Source organism: Orcinus orca, chromosome 2 (genome assembly GCF_937001465.1).
Source record: "Orcinus orca chromosome 2, mOrcOrc1.1, whole genome shotgun sequence".
In the NCBI taxonomy this organism is placed as follows: Eukaryota; Metazoa; Chordata; class Mammalia; order Artiodactyla; family Delphinidae; genus Orcinus; species Orcinus orca.
This window is the reverse complement of record NC_064560.1, coordinates 177,613,193-177,636,055: the sequence shown is the minus strand read 5'-3', so window position 1 is coordinate 177,636,055 and position 22,863 is coordinate 177,613,193. Positions and strand designations below refer to the sequence as shown.

The window sequence follows — 22,863 nt, the reverse complement described above, 5'->3', positions numbered from 1 at the left end:
TGAAAATGACTATTCTACCCAAAGCAATCTACAGATTCAATGCAATTCCTATCAAATTACCAATGGCATTTTTTACAGAACTAGAACAAAACAATCTTAAAATTTGTATGGAGACACAAAAGACTCTGAATGGCCAAAGCAGTCTTGAGGGAAAAAAATGGAGCTGGAGGAATCAGACTCCCTGACTTCAGACTATACTACAAAGCTACAGTAATCAAGATAATATGGTACTGGCCCAAAAACATAAACACAGATCAATGGAACAAGATAAAAAGCCCAGAGATAAACCCAGGCACCTATGGTCAACTAATCTATGACAAAGGAGGCAAGGATATACAATGGAGAAAAAACAGTCTCTTCAATAAGTGATGCTGGGAAAACTGGACAGCTACATGTAAAAGTATCAAATTAGAACACTCCCTAACACCATACACAAAAATAAACTCAAAATGTGTTTTCAAGACCTAAATGTAAGACTGGACACTATAAAACTCCTAGAGGAAAACATAGGGAGAACACTCTTTGACATAAATCACAGCACGATCTTTTTTGATCTGCCTCCTAGAGTAATGGAAATAGAAACAAAAATAAACAAATGGGACCTAATGAAACTTCACTGCTTTTGCACAGCAAAGGAAACCATAAACAAGATGAAAAGACAACCCTCAGAATGGGAGAAAGTATTTGCACACGAATCAACGGACAAAGGATTAATGTCCAAAATATATAAACTGCTCATGTAGCTCAATATTAGAAAAATGAACAACCCAATCCAAAAATGAGCAGAAGACCTAAATAGACATTTCTCCGAAGAAGACGTACAGATGGTCAAGAAGCACATGAAAAGCTGCTCAACATCACTAATTATTAGAGAAATGCAAATCAAAACTACAATGTGGTATCACCTCACACCAGTTAGAATGGGCATCATCAGAAAATCTACAAACAACAAATGCCGGAGGGGTGTGGATAAAGGGGAACCCTCTTGCACTGTTGGTGGGAATGTAAATTGATACAGCCACTATGGAGAACAGTATGGACGTTCCTTAAAAAACTAATATAGAATTACCATATGATCCAGCAATCCCACTACTGGGCATATACCCAGAGAAAACCATAATTCAAAATGACACATGCACCCCAATGTTCACTGCAGCACTATTTACAATAGCCAGGTCATGGAAGCAACCTAAATGCCCATCGACAGCTGAATGGATATAGAAGTTGTGGTACATATATACAATGGAATATTACTCAGCCATAAAAAGAACAAAATTGGGTCATTTCTAGAGACGTGGATGGACCTAGAGACTGTCATACAGGGTGAAGTAAGTCAGAAAGAGAAAAACAAATATCATATATTAACACATATATGTGGAACCTAGAAAAATGGTACAGATGAACCAGTTTGCAGAGCAGAAATTGAGACACAGATGTAGAGAACAAACGTATGGACACCAAGGGGGGAAAGTGGCGGGGGGTTGGGGGTGGGGGTGCAATGAATTGGGAGATTGGGATTGACATGTATACACTGATGTCTATAAAATTGATGACTAATAAGAATCTGCTGTATAAAAAAATAAATAAAATTAAAAAAATAAAGAAGAATTTTATCTTTGAATTTTTTTTTAAGTGATGTTGAAAGGGAGCCTTCGTTCATGCATGGTCCTGGCCCTCAGGATGAGTGCCTGGCCACCCTCTTTTCTACCTCCACCCAGAAAACAACTGCTGCTACTTTCTGCCCTTTGTGCTGAGCCGTTGGGTGGAGTCTTGTGTGACTGTGAGGGTCTGCACTCACCCCATGAGTATCCTCATGCTTGAGGGAGCACATCAGATGGCAAATTTAAGTAAAAGGAAAGAAAAACACCACCACAGGTAGAGAGAGACAGAGTGTTAAAGAAAAGGGTAAGCTTCTTTCCTCCTTTTTTAACAAGGGGTTCACATTTTCATTTTGCACTAGGCTCCACAAATTATATAGACGGTTCTGCCTACTGCATATAGTTATTGTGGGATTACAGAATATATGTAACAACTGAAAATATTACATGGCCCAAAATAAATGCTCACTGAACACTGGCCCATTTTTGATGTTTTTGTTTCTTCTGTATATATCTCTTCATAGGCAAACATAAAGGCATGGCACTTGTACCACTCAGCTTTACCAAGGACAGCTTAACCTCTCTGGCATTAAACTGAACCCTTGATTCCTGTGACTTTGCTAGATGAGGATCCTCACTCTTAATAATATGACCTTACTTGGAGTGAGAGAAAAAGCCCTGAATTCATTTCACACAAGATTCTATACCAGCTGCTACATTAAAACCCTGGAAGTTATCTCGGGCACACTCAGCTTCTTCAAACACTGATTCCTGTCCTATCTCCTGTGAAACATTTTACAAAAGAAGCAATTTCCTTTGAAAAATCAGAAAGGTTAGGCAAGTACCCAGGAGGCCCGGGTAACTGATGTTTCTATTGTTACAAGTTCAAATGATCAACGAGCAATCCAAGCTGTGAGACATGAGGGCCACAGGAGTGACAGCGGGTTTTGGTGCCCGTTTAAATGCTGGGATGAAAATCACATGGTTGGGAGCAAGGCTTCCGTTCAATTATTTTTCTTCTTCATCAAATGATGTTATAGCTATTACTACTAATAATGATGGCTCAGAGAAATTGCCTTAGGGACAAGGGCTAATGAGTAGCAGAGCAGGTATAACTGAACCCACAAGTTCTTTTCTTCCCACCAGGTAACGCTGCCACCCATGCTGTTGTTGTTTGTTTTTGTTTTGTTTTTCTGCTCTGAGTAATGTTCCTCATTCTCTTTAGGATCAGTTTGAAGCTTAAAGGGGCCTATAAAAATAATACAGGAAAGAGTATAGATTTCTATCCAGGGTGGGTGAGACATAAAACCTACACAATTTGACATGTACAGAACAATACTGCCCAAAAGCAATTTGTGCTTCCGATGTTTCTTTGAACAATCAAAAGAAGAGTCAGATCAATTTGAAATCACATTTCCTCATTTTAAATGTCAGCCTTCTAACATAGTAGTATTTAGTAAGGATTTCTGAAAACATATTTCTCTTTAGGACCTGGACAAATATCCTTAACATGTTAATCTATGGTATTCTAATTGGATCTGCTGAGATTTCCTTCTTTGTTAAATATGGAACAATTTTCCTCTTACTAAGTAATCTGTATTCATACATGGAGATTTCTCTTGTCATCCAAAGTTTCAAGTCATTAGGCTTATAATTATTAATTCAATAAATGTGCATTAAGGCCAACTATATGTCTGGCACTGGCCAGACAGTGAAGATACAATGACGAATAGGACATTTTCCCAAACTGTGAGGAATCCAAAGATTGGTTCAGGAGGTACACATGTAAGCAAATAAAGCAACACAAATGTGATGAGACTTCTGAAAGCTGTGCATTCAGGGTGCTCTGGAACTTTAGAGATGAACAAACCTAGACATGCCTGAGGAAGGGAAGGCTTCGCAAGAGTGGTGACCCCTGAGCTGTCATGAAGGATGAGAAGCAGTTGGCTATGGAGATACAGACAGAAATGGTCCACATAAGGTAAAGCATGGATGCAGAAACGGAGGTATAAGAGAGTTTGGGGAAGTCGGGTAACCACAATCTGTTTGCTGAGACTAGAGCACTAGGGTCTAATGGAAAGAGATAAAAGACAAGGAATACCAACTAGGCATCAGGCACATGGAGGATGACTCAGCAATTAGCTGTTACGGCATTCCAACACTACCCTCTTCTTAGTCATCCCTATGTCTGTGATAATTCCTAATTCATCCTCTATGCACCCCTACATGCCAAGTACCTTCCTGTCACAGAATTAAGCAGTGCCTTAGAGACTAGTTATGAATAAGAACGGGACACTAATATGTCTATAAAGCTGAGGTGAGGAAGCCTGACTCCGGAAAGGTCAAGGTTACAGAAAGACAAGCTAAAGAAATAGGATTTATTAGTGACTAGATGCAGCGTCTTTCGTGGGGACCATTAGCCCTTGTCCTGGAGCGCTGATTGCGTTCATTTGAGCATCAACATGTCAGCATCTGAGCTGGAGAGGCAACATGTGCGGTCGTGAGGAGCACAGCATTGAGGTCAGATATACTGAAGGTGAGGCCAGGCAAAGCATTTCACATGATTAAGTCTCATGTCTAAAATGAGGATAATAACACCTTATAAGGCCATGGTGAAGATTAAACAAGATCATGCAAGCAAACTGCTCATCTCAGAGCCTGGCAGGCAGAAAACAATCTTGGCTATAATTTTTACTGTAACTAGTAGCCATTTGTAAAGTCGATCACTTTATATAACAATAGCAAAGGTTTAAAATTTGTTATTGCAAATGTCCTTGTATATGGACTTAGCAGCATCCATTTTTGCTGTAACAAAGGAAGAAAAGCATTCAGGGAAAATTTGTCAAGGGGAAAGAATGGGGTTGTGTCTTCACTTAGTGTTCAATTTTCTTGCCTTTGAGATGTCAATCATGAGATTCTCATTCTACCAGGTATGTAGGGGTATGGATAAACTCAGTCATGGATAAGTACCTGGGCACTTACCTAGTCATTAGGGTAATAGAACACCTAGCTTTTCTATTTCTGATAATCAGCAAGTTTTTTTTTTTAATTGGTTCTTTTATCAAATAGGGAGTTTGCTTGTAAATAACAATCAGTGAATCAAACAGTTAAGTTAAACATTCCAACTATTGACAGGTATACAATATGACTTTAATTTCAACCATGAATTTCTTCTTATAAGGAGATGGCAAGCCTTCTCTAGCCATCCCCTAGGCCAATGGCTTCACCATATTGTCTTTATTCACCTTCTACTGTGTTTTCTTTTTCTTTGTGAGATCAGAAAGATACAGAATTTTTCTACAGCGATAGAACACATTCCTCTTATGCTACTCCATTACAAATACTCATGTGTGTCCTTTCTCTTGGTCTTTGCCTACTTTGCACACATTATGTTTTTGCCACCTGCTGCTTCGGCTCCTTTCCTGTTTTCTGTCTCTGCTTCTCTCACCACCCCACTCCTGGGGGCATCCTCCTTTCGGTCAGTGGGGTAGTTCCTTCTCCTTGGAAGGAAAAGGGCTTCCTGACAGACTGTCACAGGAAAACCACTCAGAGGAAATAGACAGCCCTTCTTCTCTCCACCTTGAACATTTCTAATTTTCTTACATTTTATTTTCTTAAGAACAGAGGAATAGCCCCCGTTTACTGTTTTAGATTTTATCCTGCCCACACTTGTAGGTAACATGAATTTCATCTCTCTGTCATCTCTTAGACTTCAGAACTAAACCTCACTCTATTCATAATGCTGTTCACCCAACAACCAAGAGTTTAGGTCACCATATCCTTCCTAATTTGGTATCTTTGCAGTGGTTTACCCCCCCACCCTGCATTTTTTAAAACTAATTCTGAAGAAAATCATGTTTCGTAGCATCACTAAAAGACTACAACTTAGGTGACAAATGGTGTTCATTTGATTAAGAATCAGAAAATGAAATTTTTGAAGACTCATGCCTGCCACTGATCACCCTGAGACCTTATGCAATGCACGCACCTTCCACAAGCCTTGGCTTCCCCATTCATAATATGTTAATATTTAAATATATGCCCCTGACAGGCCTACTGGGAGGATCCTGAGCTCATAACCGTTCAGAGACTTTGCTTCAGGGGATATGATCTCTATTACATTTTGTCTCTCTTTTAGAACACATGCTTTTTAACATTTTCCTATTGCAATATAATGTCAGCCATTCAGGAAGACTTAGATTACTATAACTAAGCACCATATACCTCTTGCTTTCACAAGGCTTTTGGGATGACAGCAAAATTGTTTTGTATACAAATATTGTATAATCAGATTTACTCTGGAACAACTTCATTTTCAGAAGGAAAATGTAAACATCCCCTTTAAGATTTATTTCTCCAACTTCTAATAAACATCCAGTTAGAAAGCCTTGTGATTTTAGTCACTTAATCAATAGAACAGCCAGAAAATTACTCTGTTTCTTTCAGAAGCAACATCCCCTGGTGTCTAAGTTTTCTTCCCAAAATTGATTCTAAAACTGAGATAAACTCTGCTGAGATGCTCTGAATCAGTAGGGAGACTTGCACTTTGTGGTTAACTGTTCCAGAAATTCTATAATTCAAATTATAATCTTCTCCTAAATAATGTATGAGTGAAACCTGCTGCACTATATATACTATCTAGTGAAAAGCAACAAAAAAGAAGTATATTCACTGATGCATTTATCTTGTTATCAAACAGGAATAAAGGGTTTGGTTGGTAATGTTAACTTGTCAAATGGTTACTACACGTACTACACCTCATTGATAAAGTGATCCTTCCTAATTTTCAAAATATAAACTGTTCCTAAATATAAACTGTGCCTAATACTTAGCGAACTTGTATATAGCGAACCTTGTAAACCTTACTGTGGCAATTAGACAAATAAAATGGATCAGAGTATAAAAAGACATTTTCAAACCGTAGAAGAAAAAACAGAAACACCATTTATAGTCAAAATTACAGCGCCTGAAACATCAGCTGTTGACGTTTTGTATGGCTCTAAGCAGGTGGTCAGACGCAGGAGGACAAGCCAAAACAGAAAAAGGAAAGTAAGGAAAAAGACGTGACTAAGGAGACCCAGTGTTCAGGGCCTCAGCACTAGGAATATACATACATTGTGAAAAAAAGAAACCATTATGTTGAATGGAATACTGAAATGAACAATTGCTGAATAAAATCTATGAGAAACTCATCTGGATTTTAAAGGTACATACATCTGAGTTTCAATTTCTCTAAGAGAAACAGAAAACGAGGGGAAAATGGGTGTGTGCCTAGTCTATGAGGATTCCTTCTGCATTTTCCTTGGAAATCCACAGTATAAATCCCTAAAACTGACATCAACACCTGGAACCCAGTTAACTCTCAGTAAATGATCATCGAATAAGTGAACAAAGAGTGACAACATGTAATATTTACTGATACACATTCACCTTCCTTCATGAAATTCTTCTGACCCAACCAAAGCCTGGACAAATTGGATTTCATGAAAACCTTCATTTTGTCTGAAATTCCCTGCTTTACAGAGGAAATAATATTTATTCTTTCAGATTATTAGGGATAAAAGAACAAATTCACTCCAGTTATTTTTTTCTTCCTTTTAGAATGACAACAAAACAAAGAGCTGTAGTTTATATTTTTCTGGCTTGTATCTCTGTATCGATCCCTAAGAGTATTTGTAAAAATAATAAATTAAGGTAGAGAAATGGGTACAATTCATTACCTCAGTGACTTAATTATTTTTTAAGTATACACTATGTCCAAGGTAGCTTCAGGTCATGAAAATCCTACAGTGGCCAGATATCAGCATAAAAATTTGAGGCTGTGTTGACATAAGATATCACTATATGTATGTACATATCTCCAAACTATGTACACTAATTTCATGGAAAAGTACAGTGGCTTGAACTGTGATTGTAAACAGTTCTAGGAGTCTATATTGCCGCTCTTGCCAGACAGTTCAGTTCACCATAGATCATTCCTAAATTGGCAAGGTGTTTGCTCTTTTTTAGGATGTTCAGATAGAGAAATTTTACGCCTTTATTTATCAACCTTTTCTAAAATTCAATAACTCTATCAACTTTGCTTATATCTATATACTTCGTGAAGTGTGTTTTTAACTTCTTTGTTTTTTCCATCTCCTTTGCTATTTCCTCTGCTTCTTCCTTTTATGAGACAAAACACTCTCCTTGGGAAGCCACTTATTTATAATATAATGCTTCAATCTCACTTCTATCTACTCTTTACTTGGGTGCTTGATCCCAATCCCTTTATCCTTTCTAAAATCCAGATGGATTACAAATGTTAAAATACCTTCCTGAGTGGACTTTTCCATACCAGGAGTCCACTGTACATAAGAGAAGCAGACCAAAAAGTGATAGATTTGCATGTTAGAGCCCAGGGATCAGTTTCAAATCACAGAAAAAGTGGTCTTAGCTAAAGCCACTGAAAGAGACGTTCCTTCTTCTGATTTTCTCTATTTTAACCTGTGCTCAAAGGACATTCTCAGAATTTGGGGATGGATGGTACTGTAGTTCTAACTGCTAAATGGTCATTAATTCTCTACTTCTCTGGGCATCATGTATAAATCTGATAAGGCCTGAACCACCAGCCTTTGTGTATGTGTATGGAATATGTGTAATTTCAATTACCCAAAGGTCCACATGTGAATCTCTTAACATACTGACTTATGCTATGCCTCAACAAACTGGTTGAAACCAAAATACAAGATCTCCTAAGAAGGGGATGACTCTCTTCTCCTCTTGGTGATCTAGCCCTCCTTTCTCACAATGGTCTGAATAAACTTGATGACTTTTAAATCCATGCCAGGAATGTACCAAGGAAGCCAGACAGACAGTAATGTTCTTAGCCAGAAATCTGTACCCTTGCTGCAAAAACTCTTATTTCTCTGACTCTCTTTTATTTTAGTTCCTATTTAGATTATACAAAATTGATATTAGAAGATATTAAAGTCACAAATATGATATCATTGAATCATATCTGTGCACTTTAAAGATAATATTTTCATTTTAGAACACTATTAAGCTTTCATTAAAATGATATCAGAGTCTCCAAGACAAAAACAGAAGAACTCATGAAACCAAAATACTTTCATTAGTTCTGGGTTAACATCAAGTATTTGTTTATCATAATGCACTGAGGGGGAAAAAAAAGCCAATGTGATGTTCTCATCAACAGTATTAGTAATGCTATTGATGCAGAATCCAATGCAACTTTGATGACCTTGAAAAGAGTTTATTATTGCCCTGAGTAATAGACTGAAGGAAGTAGGATGCTCATTTTACAGGCATCTATTAAGCTACCAAGAAAGGCTTTAAGAATACATAGGTATCCATTCTTGAATAAAAACAGTTCTCAAAAGATCATCTTTTCAGTTGAAATACTCTGCTAGTACAAGTCATCCTCATCATCACCAAAACCATCACCATCACCACACATTTAGCACATGTTACGTTCTAGCTTCTGTTCTTACTCAAAGACGCAGATACTATAATTATGCACATTTTACAATTGAGGAAACTGAGGGTTAAAGTAAATTGTCCACAGACATATAACTCATTAGTGGTATAGAAAGGGTTGAACCCAGCCTATCTTTGTAATATTCAATGTTTATTTAGGAAGCATCCTACTATCACAGTCAAATCTGCCTATTACTGATACTATGAATAAACTTACATGTGAGGTATTTTATATGTCACAAGAAATATAAAACATTCCAAAGAGAAACAAAATTATGTGTTATCTTTTAAAATTCAGGTTTTGGTAAAAGTTGAAGTACACCATAATCATTCCATAAAGAAATACAAAGTCTCAGGTGTGATGTTGATAGTTGGATAAAGAATAATACATTATTGGATATAAGATTCTGCTTTGTGATTTTTTTCCATCTTCACTAAAACTCTACTAAGAGAAGTAGTATGATCAGGCTGACAGCAATGGTGATCCAAATCTTGGAACGGATACCAGAGAGGTTCTACAGTTTCCTTTGCAGAGACTTAATAATGAAGAAGTCAGCCTCCTGGTTGACCTGAGGAGGTAAGTGTTTCTGAGTTAAAGGGATAAGCTCAACAAGTCAGCTCTGGGATTTCTAGATGAAGCAGGCCTAAAGATGATGTCACTTATTCTGGTACCACAGACAGGGAAGACAGAGAAAAAGAGAAGAAAACCAGAAGTCTAGTGTAATAAATTTTAATGCCTAAATTAAGCAAGAACCACCCACACCCTGTTGACTTTGCCAAAACACTGGCATTGAGTCTGCCTGGAAACCCAAAGCAGAGAAGCGAAGGCAAAAAGCAAAAAACAGGTGCAAGGCAGAGCAAGTGCGAGAGAAGGAATATTTAGTAAATACTAGTAGTCTTCAGAGGTATGATTTGGAGATATAGAACATCCTTGTGATGTTATTTTCTTGCAGCTCTTATATTACTGTGCATCTCTATGATTCAAAGATAACAGAGTCTGTGGGAAGTGGACAAGATTATAAAAGCTGTTCTCAGACACAAATGACTACATTGTGGCACTTCCCTGTCTTAAGGTCAGTATATTTTTGTATGTCAAAGAAGGAAAACATTAATCTTATCACAGGTAAGTTAGTAAGGCTTCAAGTTCAAAGTAACTGGGGGGAGCTCTACATATACCTAAATAGTCAGGCACATACACAAAACTCACGATTTCCTCACAACTTTCATGTGATATATGCCCTCCTTTCCAGAAAGATTGAGAGAATGGCCACACACACAGGAATTAGCCTTTGAGAGAGAAAGACTGGAAAAAAGCGGGAAACTGACATTCATTAATTTGTGTTCACTATATTCATTCATACTATACTCATTTAATCAATATGAGGTCACTGTATTCATTCATACAGCACACAGCTTAAAAGGGATGGGATGAAGGAGGGGCTAGGAAATCATAGGGCAGAGTCACAATCAGACAAGGTTCAAGACGACAAACCATTTTACAGACTTTCATTTGAGCAAACACCCACGAGATCAACAAGAAGTTCATACCTGTTTTCAGAACTGCATGCCTCTTAGGTACTGCCAGCCCCATGGAACTGGAACCATAGGAATGAGTGATTTCCTCCAGAAATTCCCAGAAAGCAGCCCTGTTTTCTTTAGCTGTGCTCCAGGTCACCCTGGAGTTCAATCCACCATGATGACTGCCAACTCTGTTGCTCTTTCGCAGTTTTAAAGTCAGTTCTAAATTGGAAATTTCCTTACTACTTATTTTGAAATATCCCTGGCAGATGAATCAAACACAGCATATCCCCAATTCAACCAAAGACTTTGATTGGCACAGTCTCTAATAAATGTTTGGTGATAACAGCCTGAGAAGAGTTTATGGTGTGGTACCTTGCAGGATTTGGAGAGCAGGGGTAGTAATATTTGGAATGAGTAATGATAAGTGTATCATAGATATTATGGGGAAAGACAAAGTACTGGAAAAGAGAAAGTAAGAAAGGGAGAAAGGCAGAGAACCTGATTAGAAAATTGTTTCTGCTTCTTGGAAACCCTTGTCATGGAGCTGTGTCAGTTACTGACAGAAGGGCCAGCCAAGAAAGCCAAAAGGAAAAAGGCTTTTGTCTTGTGATCACTGCCCTCTATCATGTCCAGTTATTTTCTCCTCACACTGGAAGATGGTCCTTCTTCATGTTCTTCTTGCCATTAAAAAGACAGTCACACAAACCCTTGGAAATAGCCATTTCCCTGAACGAACAATATTTTGAGGCAGATGAACAGGAAAAAAAAAAAAAAAACAGATGATGTCGTTCAGTAGGTTACCTGACTGACTTTTCACAGAACAGGCATTCTAAAAAAGAATTAACTGGAAAAATTCATGAACTTATATACAAACTTAAAGTTTAATTCACTATGTCCCTTCAAGAGAAAAAAGTTTTGTGTTGCAACTTGAGCAATTACACCCTATGACAGCTACTGAAATGCCAGCTGGAGCTCAGGAGTAAGTGGAAAGTCCTTCCCTCTCACACTCAGGCTGCAAATCAATCTTACCTCTTGTACTCTTCCAGTGAAAAACTGTGTAAGAGGCAGGATCCGCACAACTTGAGATTACAGAAACAACTTGAGATTCTATAACAGGTTGAACTATGAACTCTGATAGGTATGTGAGAAGAGGGGTTTAGAAGTTCTAGTCACCTGTACCTGTTTTATCTCCTAATTTAGTTGTATAGTCTTCTCAAACTTTTCTACCCAAGTGCCAATAATGGTGGGAATGGAATAGAGAAGATACACAATAAAAATGATAGGACTTTGAATTCTTATGTTTTTTTCTTAAAACATAAGAATAAGATTTATCTATTAAATAAGATTCATGTTTATTTGTGTTCTTCTGCATCATATATCACTTTGCTTTCAACTCAAGTTTTTACTCCAAATCAACAATTAACTTCAAGAAAATGTATCACATATACTTTGTGACTCTACAGTATCCTGGGTACACATCCATACACCTCAGCATTAAGGGACTTAGATTAGTTTGAAGAGCTTGTGTTTTGTTTTGTTTTGTTTTGTTTCTATTCAACCCCTGTGCAACTAGTGGGCACTATGTATTCTTTCTCTGATGCTTTCACCAAAACTAACTTCCTTAGTATGTTAAAGATTTATCATGAGAATTCAAAATTGATTTTTCAAAATCCAATCTTGGCTTTTTACCTAAATATTGATTTAAGCCAGTTATATTCTTTCTATTCCGTGATCGAAGTCGGGAACGCATCTTTGCCGTGTGCATTTCCTCTCGATGCTGCTTTTGGTGGCTCTGAATAGAAAATCTTTTCTCAGGCTTAGAAAATCTGCTGGCATCTGTGTCCTGGATAAGAATCACTGTATTCCCAGGAGAAAGAATTTGGGAACTTGTCTTATGATGACTCTCCATGGCTGATCAGATGGAATATATGGAATTAAATGTAAGATAAAGTATGGATAGAACACAAAAAGCAGGCCCTGATACCCTGATCAAATAACTCCCTCAGTTCTCTGTTCTGCAAATAAGTCTCTGAAGCCAGAAGGTGCCAGCTTCAACCTTGGAAGACGTTCTCCACCTTCATGCTCAGCTTTCATCTTATTTCCTTCTGGAAACTAATGCAAAAGAAAAAGTTTTCTATAGATATGCTATATTTTTTTAAGAAGCCAGACACAGATGACTACATGTTATATGATTCCATTTATACAAAATGCCCAGAAAAGGCAGGTTTATAGAGACAAAAGCAGACCAACAGCTGTCTAGGAGTATGGGCAGGAGAAGGGATTAACTGCAAAAGGACATAAGAGAAATTTGGGGAGTGTTGGAAATGTTCTAAAATGTGAATATGGTGATATCTGGACAACCCTAGAAATTTAATAAAAATCACTGAACTGCAGGCTTACAATGGATGAACTCTGTGGTATGGAAATTATATATCAATAAAGCTGCTTAAAGAAAGAGAAAATGCCAGTCTTCGGAGAAAAAGGATGTTTCAATTAGACTTGTAATGATCTAAATATCATGAGAAATTTCTGGCTAATTAGAAATATTTAAACACAGCAATATAGGACATTGCTTAAATTAACTGAAAGTGATGCCAGGACAAGCAGAAAGCACTGTACTTTAGGAAGTTGTTGTTTATATCAATTTTTTACATTTCTTTTTGTTGTTGCCGTTCATTTATATGGAACATTTGCCACCCAGAAGTGGATTTGGGCTTCATTAGTTTGTCATCCTGATAATATATCTCCCAAGAAAGAAGGTTAAACCAGCTAACACCTTTAAAATTTTTAGAAGGATGGGACAAACAAGTAAATGAAATGTAAGAGGCTATCTCCTTTTCTGAGTTTGTTCCTACAGAAAGACCCTAGCAAGGAAAGCAGCAGAAAATCAGGAGATAATACTGCGAATCATGTGTGTTAGATGCTCAATCAATCCAGTTTTGTCCTCCTGGTCCACAGGAAGACTGTTATTTCCCAGTTTCCTCTGAGTTTAAGATGGAACCACGTCTGACAAAATATAAGCGGAAGCGATGTATGGCATTTTCAGGCAAGGCAATAAAACATATTGCATAACTATCCAAGCTCTCTCTCTCTTCCCTATGGATAGAACGAGAGGTGAAAAACTCCAAGGTTGTTGAACCCAACTCATGGAAGAATCTTAGTTGCCTGAATTACTTCTTTGAAGAGAGCTGACCAGGAGCGCTGCTCAACTGGCATTGGACTTTGCCCGAACAAGAAAGAAACCTTTTTTGTTGAGCCATTGAAATGCTGGGATTGTCTGTTGTAGCTTATCACCCTAACCAATTATCCTAGTTGCTTAATTGTTATTTAATTGCCTTAACTAATATGACACACTATAGAGCTCAAAGTATATTTCTTCCTTTCTTCCTTTTATCACCTAGTTCTACTCTTTCCCTCATGCCCATCTTTCCTCTTTCTCCTCCTATGGCCCTACTTCATGACTCCAGTTAATGTGCACTTCTGAGACAGAGGAAGAAACGTGTGAGTAGTATTCAGCCTGTTCCTCCTTAAGACCCTTCTTCAAGAGGTGGAATATTTGAATGGAATAAGGTAAAAATAATAGTCTGCCATTCTTTATTCAGAAGAGCTAGAATGTATCTCAAGTCTTTGGTTAAAATGTTACATTATTACCAAGAGCAATGCTTTGCCCACCCTCCTTAGGGGGAAACAAAAAAAAAAACCTACAGCGATAAATGCCAAGAAACAAATGTCAGAGTTGGCAGCCACCTTGTGGGTCATGAACTTTGCTTTCATTTTCTGAAGCTTTTGGTAGTGGAGAAGTGCATTCTGGTTGCTCTAATGCTTTTTGTCCACCCCTGAGAGTTATTTTCCCAAAACAACAAATTACCATTTCAATTCATTTTCAAAGTCATTATCCAGGTACCCTTTCCTCCTTTTCCGCATATAGAACAAATGCAAGGAAAGAAGAGAGGACCTGCCGCAATTCCGAAACCACACCCTGGGCCACACTCAGCCCAAACCATCACCCCAGCCCTTCAGCTTGTAAACCCCAGTTCCCCCCAACTCCACTGTCAAAAAATAAAATAATTCAAATAAAAAACCGCTCATAAAACAGTAAACAAAATAAAGTCAGTTTTCTTTTTTTTTTTAAAGAACAAAATGAAACTTGAGGGAAAACTTACTGGAGTTACAGTTTATCCTGATACAGTCTAGATGGGGAAAAATAAATGAAAGATGAAATTGCATCCTTCAAGGTAACAGCTGCAGACATCCAAAAACAATCAGTCCACCCTTCCGGGGACAGACACACGCAAGAAATGTGGCCATTTTATATATATATATACAGTATGCACAAGTTTAAGGGTGGGTGTATATGTACAGTATATTGTTTAGTAAAGTTGGATACATATATATATACACACACACACATATATATATACACGTATGTATAGAGATATATACTGGTATACATATATATCCACAATAGACACCGAGTAGGCTTTTTTTTTTCTTTCAAAAATCCTATTCACTTATATAAAGTATTTCAAAACTGGACTTTGAAATATTAATTTTGTTAAACTTGGAAAATACTGCAAAAATTTCCCCACCAAATGTAGGTTTTAGTTTGTTTCTCTCTACAACTGGTTTTTCTTAAAATTTATCTTTAATAGTACCATCAAGACAATTTTTGTTTTAGTATTTCAAAGATATATCACCAGTCTGACATATCGTATCATTTTAACAAATCTGTCCATGAAGTTTCTCAGTGCAGTATTTAACCCTTTCTCTTTTTCTAAAACCAAACTCCCTCCACCCTCTCTCCTCAGGTCAGGCCCCAAATGCTATAGAAATTTATGCAGGCAGATTTGCCGTTACCCTCAGAGGTAAGGAAAGGGTTAACACCACCTGGTCATTTTCTGTCATAAAATGGCCACTTGCAAACAGCTAACCGCACAAACACCCATCCCAGATTTTAGAGAGGCGGGCTCGGGTGCTGGCTAAAAGGAGTTGTATGATATTATCATAATTGATTGGGGTCTCTGCTGTAGTTTCAAAGGCCCCCAGACCAACCCCCTCATGAAGCCCATCTCCGTCTTCCTGCCTGAATGCTCAGACTGAATCAAGCGCCCACAGCATTTGAGGAGAAGGCGAGACAGGCACATGGGGAGGAGGTCTTGGGCACCTTTGACATCCTACCTATTTCCCTCTGTGATCCTGCATCTTGAAGAAAGAAAATTCTTTTTTTTTAATGGGAAAGAGAGGGAATAAAGGGTGGCTAATTTTCTTGTGCTGGTCACCAGACAAGGTATTTTGTGTCAGAGATCAGAGTATCTATCCTTTTATTAATATCTGTTTGGAGTCAGGGACACACAGCATAAAAGGTATAGAGCAGAGTCAATGGGTGTTAGTAGGGGTTGGGAAGAATGGTCAGAGAAATGTCTCAGGTTAACTGTTACCAGGCTTCCCAGTTGATCCTAAGTTTGGTTTTCAATTGTGGGAATTCCTATAAGAATTTGTTTAAAGCCAGACATTAAAAGGTAGAAGTAAAATGATAAAGAAAGGAGAAAATTACAGGAAAAAAATACAGTTAGAAACTGTGCTTTTCTTCTAGCTAAGGTTAACCCAATAGTTTTGGAGGACTTGTGGAAGATAATGCCACGATTTGAATTTCCTGAAGTAAACCATTTTAAGCACGTGAGAAAGAAACCAGTGGCAAATGACAGGGCAGAATGAAACTACGTGAATCCAGATAGGAGCAATTTATAACACCCAAGCGTTCTGAGGAAGGGGGCAGGAAGCTTATTTGTTCCCCAGAAGAACATCTCTTGAGAAAAATCTGGGTTTGGTTTCGTGCGGTTAGGTTTGTCATGTGTCGTCAACCGCAACAGAAAAGTGGGAGCAAACAGCCCTGGAGCAACTGGTACGATCACCGGACAGAGGAGGTCATGCCCCTGGTGAGGACTGGGGAAGGGGAGGGCAGGGAGGGAGGAAGAAGTGGGGCCTCAGCTGCCGGTTCGCCTACCATCACCCGAGGCTGGAGAAATGCTGGAGAAATGCCCCTCACTGATGGATTCAAGAAAGAGGGGAAGCAGAAGTATGGGCGTGCTTCAGAGAAGGAAGGGGAAAGAGTGAGCCTAAAGCAACAACCCCAAGAACTTTAAACAAGAAGTGGTTTTCTGCTTTGGTTTCTGTGCTGCTGAGGATTTATTCTTAGTCAAGGACCTGGTCTAGGCAGAGGTGCTGGGTTGGGCTTGTCCTTCTGGGTTCACTCAAGTGATTCCATGAACTGAATGGTGTCTTTAAAACAATGTGAGGACTTGCAGCTTTCAAGACAGCAGACAATTGGGTATGTTAAGTCAAGAAGTGAAAAATTATTTTGCTACTTTACTTGAAGAATAAGTTTGAGGAGAAAAATCTACCCCAGTTCCTTGTTCACAGGGTCTGAGAGGGTGGTCTTGATAGTGATGATGTATTTTTTTTTTTTTTTGAGGTACGCGGGCCTCTCACTGTTGTGGCCTCTCCCGTTGCGGAGCACAGGCTCCAGGCGCACAGGCTCAGCGGCCATGGCTCACGGGCCCAGCCGCTCCGCAGCATGTGGGATCCTCCCAGACCAGGGCACGAACCCGTGTCCCCTGCACTGGCAGGCGGACTCTCAACCACTGCACCACCAGGGAAGCCCGATGTATTGTTTTTTAATGAAAAAATGAATCAGAAGAACTGACCTGGGAGGGCAATTTCCTTTAGATCTCCAGTAGCAGCCGAAGTCCTCTCTCTGCCTGAGCCTTGGCATGGTATTTGAGGGATGTGGGTATGCGTGTGTGTGCTGTTCATTCTGTTTCAGTTGTTTCATTTAATTTTAGTAAATAAGGGGAAATTATTATTTTCTATATTGGTGAGCTTCAGGTTGAGCACGGAAGAGGTGAATGTTTCTAGGTGTTTTATGTCTTCAGTGATGCATACAGTAAACAGTAGTCTGCAAGTCCATGTTTCCAGAGAGAGAACATCTGGAGAATCTGAATGCAATTAACCAAGCTGCATGGCACTGCCTACAAGCCTCCACCACTGAAGAAGGGCTGCCTGCCTTCTGCTGAGGATTCTTACAGGCCCGTGAATGAGGCTGTACCAATACTGATCGACTTTTCTGCTGTATGGCTCAATTCAAACCAAGCACTAAGAAAAAGATGCCTTCCGTGCATGTTTAAAAGGTGACCATCATGAAAGCAGTTAGAAGTCATTAAGTCTGTCACATCACTGATCCACAGTGTTGATCTGTGGAGGTAACGGATAACCCATGATGACTGAGTAGTTTAGAAACATGGGTAGTCCCACCTCTGTGACCTACTTTCTTTGTTTCACATCTATCAAGCAATCATAAAAACACTATTGACTTATCTCAGAAAGTTACTGTGAGATTAAAATAAGGTTTTCAAAATATTTAAAAATACTATAATAGTAAAAATTATTATTATATCTTTTAATACTAAGAGATAAAAATATGATTGGTCAATGGCCAACCTCAAAGCTTTTAAAAACGTGCTGTGTGTAGCTGGACATTGCTCATGGCTGCTGTTGCCACGGCTGGCTATCTTCAGAAGGCAAGGCCCTTGGAAAAGCCTAGTCCCCTTGATATTTAAGAGACACGTTACATCAGAAAAATACAGACATTTATATCATGACCTTCTATGTGTGAACAATTTGAAATAAACTGGAATATCATTCGTGCCTGTGCTAGAAGAGAGACACAACTTAAATGGAGGGAGGGATCCTCTGAAACTAGTTTTGGGGATTGTGTACATAAATGCACACTCTGCTTGGAGATATTTTCTACTATAATGAAAAAAGGGTAATATGAATTCATGACACGGAGGAAAAAAGCATTTATGAAGGGCTATATTCTAGGGAGGGGGGTAGGAGAACCTTCAAACAAAGCATGAGTATGAACAGTTGTGCACACATGTACAAGGAATTTAAGTTCAGTTTTCTGTGTTAGGTTTGAAAGAAAGTAAATTCAAACCAGTAATTGTGGTGAACCATACCCTTCAGGGAAAAAAGAAGTGACCACTGTTTCTAGAGAAGCACAGTGCTCTTTCGCCTAAGATGCCTCAACTTAGGAGAGCTACACTGATCATGTGCAGAAAGGAGTCAGGAGGCAAAAGCAGAGTCTTTTAAAAAAGCACACCTTGGGGCTTCCCTGGTGGCACAGTGGTTGAGAGTCCGCCTGCCGATGCAGGGGACTCAGGTTCGTGCCCCGGTCCGGGAAGATCCCACATGCCGCAGAGCGGCTGGGCCCGTGAGCCAAGGCCACTGAACCTACGCGTCCGGAGCCTGTGCTCCGCAACAGGAGAAGCCACAGCAGTGAGAGGCCCGCGTACCGGAAAAAACAACAACAACAACAAAAAAACACCCGCCTCCCAGATTTTCGTGACAGTTTAAAATGCAAAAATAATGCTTCTAGGAATACACCTGGGATCTATGACTGTGTGTATGTGTGTGTGTGTGTGAGAGAGAGAGAGACAGAGAGGGAGAGAGAAGGAGAGAGAGAGAACCTGTTCATCTCTTTCTTCATCCCCTTTTATCTCCCTCCACCTCCATTTTTCCTTCTAAGATGTGAGACCTGTCATAGTTGGCCTTCTAATCTTACAAAACAACATCTAAAAAGGAAAAAAAAAAAAGTTGTCTGTTTAAAGGCAATGTGCATTTCCCCAGGACCCCACAGGGCTGAATATTCCTTATATCTCTGGCTCTCTCTTACCTTGAAATAGAGAGTTAAAAACTGACCCTATCTTCTTTTCTGTGAGCTAGTTAGGAGATCACATTTGTTTTCATTTTAGTTGTGGGAGGGTTTTTTTTAAAATTTTTATTGCTTCTGTTGTTTTTCAGAGAACTTGACAGTAGGCTACTGGTGGTGGTTTCAGGTATGCACTCTGGTTGGTTGGTTTCAGGTGGGCAGGATGGTGTAGGGAGGGGAAGGTGAGGAGGACAGGGGAATGCCAGTCCCTGCAGGCTGCTCAGTACACTCTGTTCTCAAGGCTGTTTGCTATGCGGGCCGCAGGCTTTGGGCCTTTGAAGGGTTGAATACCATCTTTTGATTTACCATGGCTGATGGTGGGGAGGATTGGAAACTCAAGAACACCCACAAAGATCTAGCAAAAGAGAAAAACAAAACCCAAAATAACCAAACACACACATACGCAAACCAAAGAAAAACCAAGAGACACACTGACAACAGAAATCAAATATGCTTGGAAAAGAAAAAGGGCATAGTGTTGCAAAAGCTGCAACTTGGGGGAAGGACACACAACTAAACAAGCCACTGCTCAAAACAGTCTTCTGTGTCCTAGAGATTTTTAGGATTGTCGCGTATAGGCATTTTTCAAGAGTGACCAGTTGACCTGACAGCAGATAAGACTGGTATTGATTTCCCACCTTCCCACCAGGCCATCTAGGGCTGTGTATCGTCCTGCATCTGATACATTTGTCCATCATGTCTTCTCCATGCCTCTGACAAACCATTCCACTGACATCTTTATGAAGGAGTTGTGTATCTAAACATATCCTACATAGCCAAACAAATCAGAGGCTTAGGAAGTTTGAGCGCAGCTGTATCACAATCCTGTCAACACAGGGCACGGACTTTCTACTGAGTAGAATCAGCAGAAATAGAGATTGCTTTTTTTCCTTCCAAAAACCAAGAGGTCCTCACTCTCCATAGAAGATTGATTAGAATCCAGCCAAGAAGGTCAGCAGCCTGAGAGGATGTGAGGCCATAAAAGAGGGATTTCCAAAGTATCATTATAGGTAATTACAGTAGAAGAACAGGTCCTCTCTCAATCAAGCTACAAATTTGAAACTGTCATAATTTCTCAACACTAAGGAAAAATGCATATGTATTATATAAGAACAGAGTAACTGGTAACAGTGTGACTTAATAATTTTTATCAAAAGGGCCGTCTAGTGAGGGTAGGAATGTCAGGAAGGAAGAAGGGAAGCATACCAAGAGCCACACCATCCTTCCATGTGTCAGAGACTCTAAACTTATAGAAGTTTTCCCCGATGGGACAACAGAAGTAATGTGACTTGTGCTCCCCACTAGGAGAGAGTAAATATAAGGAGATACTAGTGTCATCAAGGCCACCAGAATTTCCCATGGGAACAGTCCTTGCGGAGCTTCAAACAATGCATTTCTCATCCCACTCACATGGCTTCGTCCTCTCAAACACCACCCTCCCATTTTGCTTCCATCTCATGCCCTGTCCCTGTCCTCTGCTTTGACTGTTTTGAGTGGTGACCAAGGAGTTGGACTTAATGGGAATGTGCTTGATCAAAAGATGGACCAAAGTAGCGTGTTTTACACAAAGCTAAACGATTCAAAAAACCAAGAAAGGAAACTTAGAAAACAAATCTTCCAATAAAGAAACCACCACTGTCAGAAACCAGAAATTGACATCAAAACCTCATGCAGAAACAAGAAGGTGTTTGTTGCTGTTGGGATTTATCCTTGGCCTATTAAACAAGAGGTGAGCAGCTAAATTTCAAGAAACAAACAAAGAATTCAGTCAAACCAATGAAAATCAGAAAAGAAAGGGAAGACAAGCCCAAACAGAGTGGCAGAGGGTACTTCATACGATACCTAAGTTAACCATGAGCTTCACGCGCCCCCCATCCAGCTCCAAGCGCAGGGTGTCGGCAGAGTCCCTGGAGGTAGTGGCCACCAGCAGCCCGTAAGCTCGCTGGGACATGAAGCGGAAGGACACGTCCTCTGCCTCGGTGTGCATGACCATGGGCATGATGATCTTCATGTACATGCTGCCGTCGTAGCTCAGGATGGACGCCTCTGCAGAGAAGAAAGAGGGTATGGTCAGGAGGAAGGATGCCAGAGTCTGCCTTTGCTTCCAGGGTAAGCAGAGTAGAAGGAGAGGGCACCAAATTAGTAGACAGGTGGCTTGTGCTTGCTAGACCTCCACTGCCGCTTTTAAGCTGTATGCAGACCCCTTAAACTCTGAGGTTCTACTTCCTCATTTGTAAAAGGCATCTGATGGCGCTGTTCCCTGCCCTACCATGCTCACTGACTTGTCAATGGTACCACATGAAATAATGGATGTGAAGGCATTTTGCAAAAGTGAAAATGCCCTCATAAATGGTAGTAATTCTGTATGCTGTAGACACGACAAAGCAAAACAAGACACTAAACAAAACTTGAGTCCTGTAACTATTTCATGAAGAACAGGAGGGAAGCAGCAGTTTATAATCACCACAGCGAACAAATACATACTTGCCAGAGTGCTGCTAGAAAAAGAAAAGAGCAGCAGCACAGCCAGGCCTCGTAGAAGTTTGCTTGGCCTGTTCAAAGAAGATTGATGGAGCCAGGGCCAGAACAACAACAACAAAAGCTAAGCACACCTTCGGGAACCAGACATTTTACTTTTATTCAAATAGCACTTTTATAGGAAAGGAGGAAGCTCACTTTTATTTGAAACCTTCTCTAGTCCAAACACTTTGGTTATGAGCCCTCCACCCCCTCCAATATGTTATCTCATTTAATGCCACAACGTGGCTCTACCATTCCTACTTTCGAACAGAAAACCAAGGGTCTTAGGGGGAGTAGGTTATCATCCCTAAGTCACACAGTCTGGACTTTTTTTTTTTTTTTTTTTTTGCGGTACGCGGGCCTTTCACTGTTGTGGCCTCTCCCATTGCGGAGCACAGGCTCCAGACGCGCAGGCTCAGAGGCCATGGCTCACGGGCCCAGCCACTCCACGGCATGTGGGATCTTCCCGGACCGGGGCACGAACCCGTGTCCCCTGCATCGGCAGGCGGACTCTCAACCACTGTGCCACCAGGGAAGCCCCACAGTCTGGACTTTAACCCGGTACATCCAATACCAAGTCCAGGGCCTGTTATGTAGCACCATGTGGCTCAAAACGTGAATTTGTTTAATCATTTGTTTAGCAAATATTTTAGAGAACACAGGAAAAGAGTATCACTCACATTCCTATGAAGCCAACTGCCACTGAACTCAGCACCTGGCACTGAAAAGGTCCTTACTAAATATTTGCTACATTCCAATATGCACTATGGAGGGTACAAAGGTGAAGCAGACAACAGCCCCTGTCCTGAAGGGAGACTAAGCACACACAAATAACTACTAGAATATAAACATGGCTAAATGACCCAGCAAAGATATATTGATAAAGCCAGGAGCATTCAGAAGAGAGAGGCTATAGCATGCAGGTGAGTAGAATTGATGTGGTAAAGTCTGAAGCTGGTCTTGATAGATGGGTGGGGT

The 22,863-nt window shown here is 39.8% G+C and overlaps 1 protein-coding gene across 8 annotated transcripts in view; it reads right to left on the bottom strand.

The window, feature by feature from the left end:
• Positions 1 to 22,863, bottom strand: part of NRXN3 (neurexin 3) — a 1,701,263-nt gene that overhangs the window by 1,031,811 nt on the left and 646,589 nt on the right. For 7 of the 8 annotated variants that reach the window (XR_004479740.2, XM_033415363.2, XM_033415434.2 and 4 more), the window contains exons 9-10: positions 21,208 to 21,411; positions 14,759 to 14,785 (exon numbers count right to left, since the gene is read on the bottom strand). Coding sequence is in view for 7 of the 8 variants with exons in the window: in XM_033415363.2 (XP_033271254.1) it covers positions 14,759 to 14,785; positions 21,208 to 21,411 (231 nt within the window). In the remaining variant the exon portion in view is untranslated. The remainder of the gene's footprint in view (positions 1 to 14,758; positions 14,786 to 21,207; positions 21,412 to 22,863) is intronic. The other variant, XM_033415911.2, reaches the window with a different exon arrangement.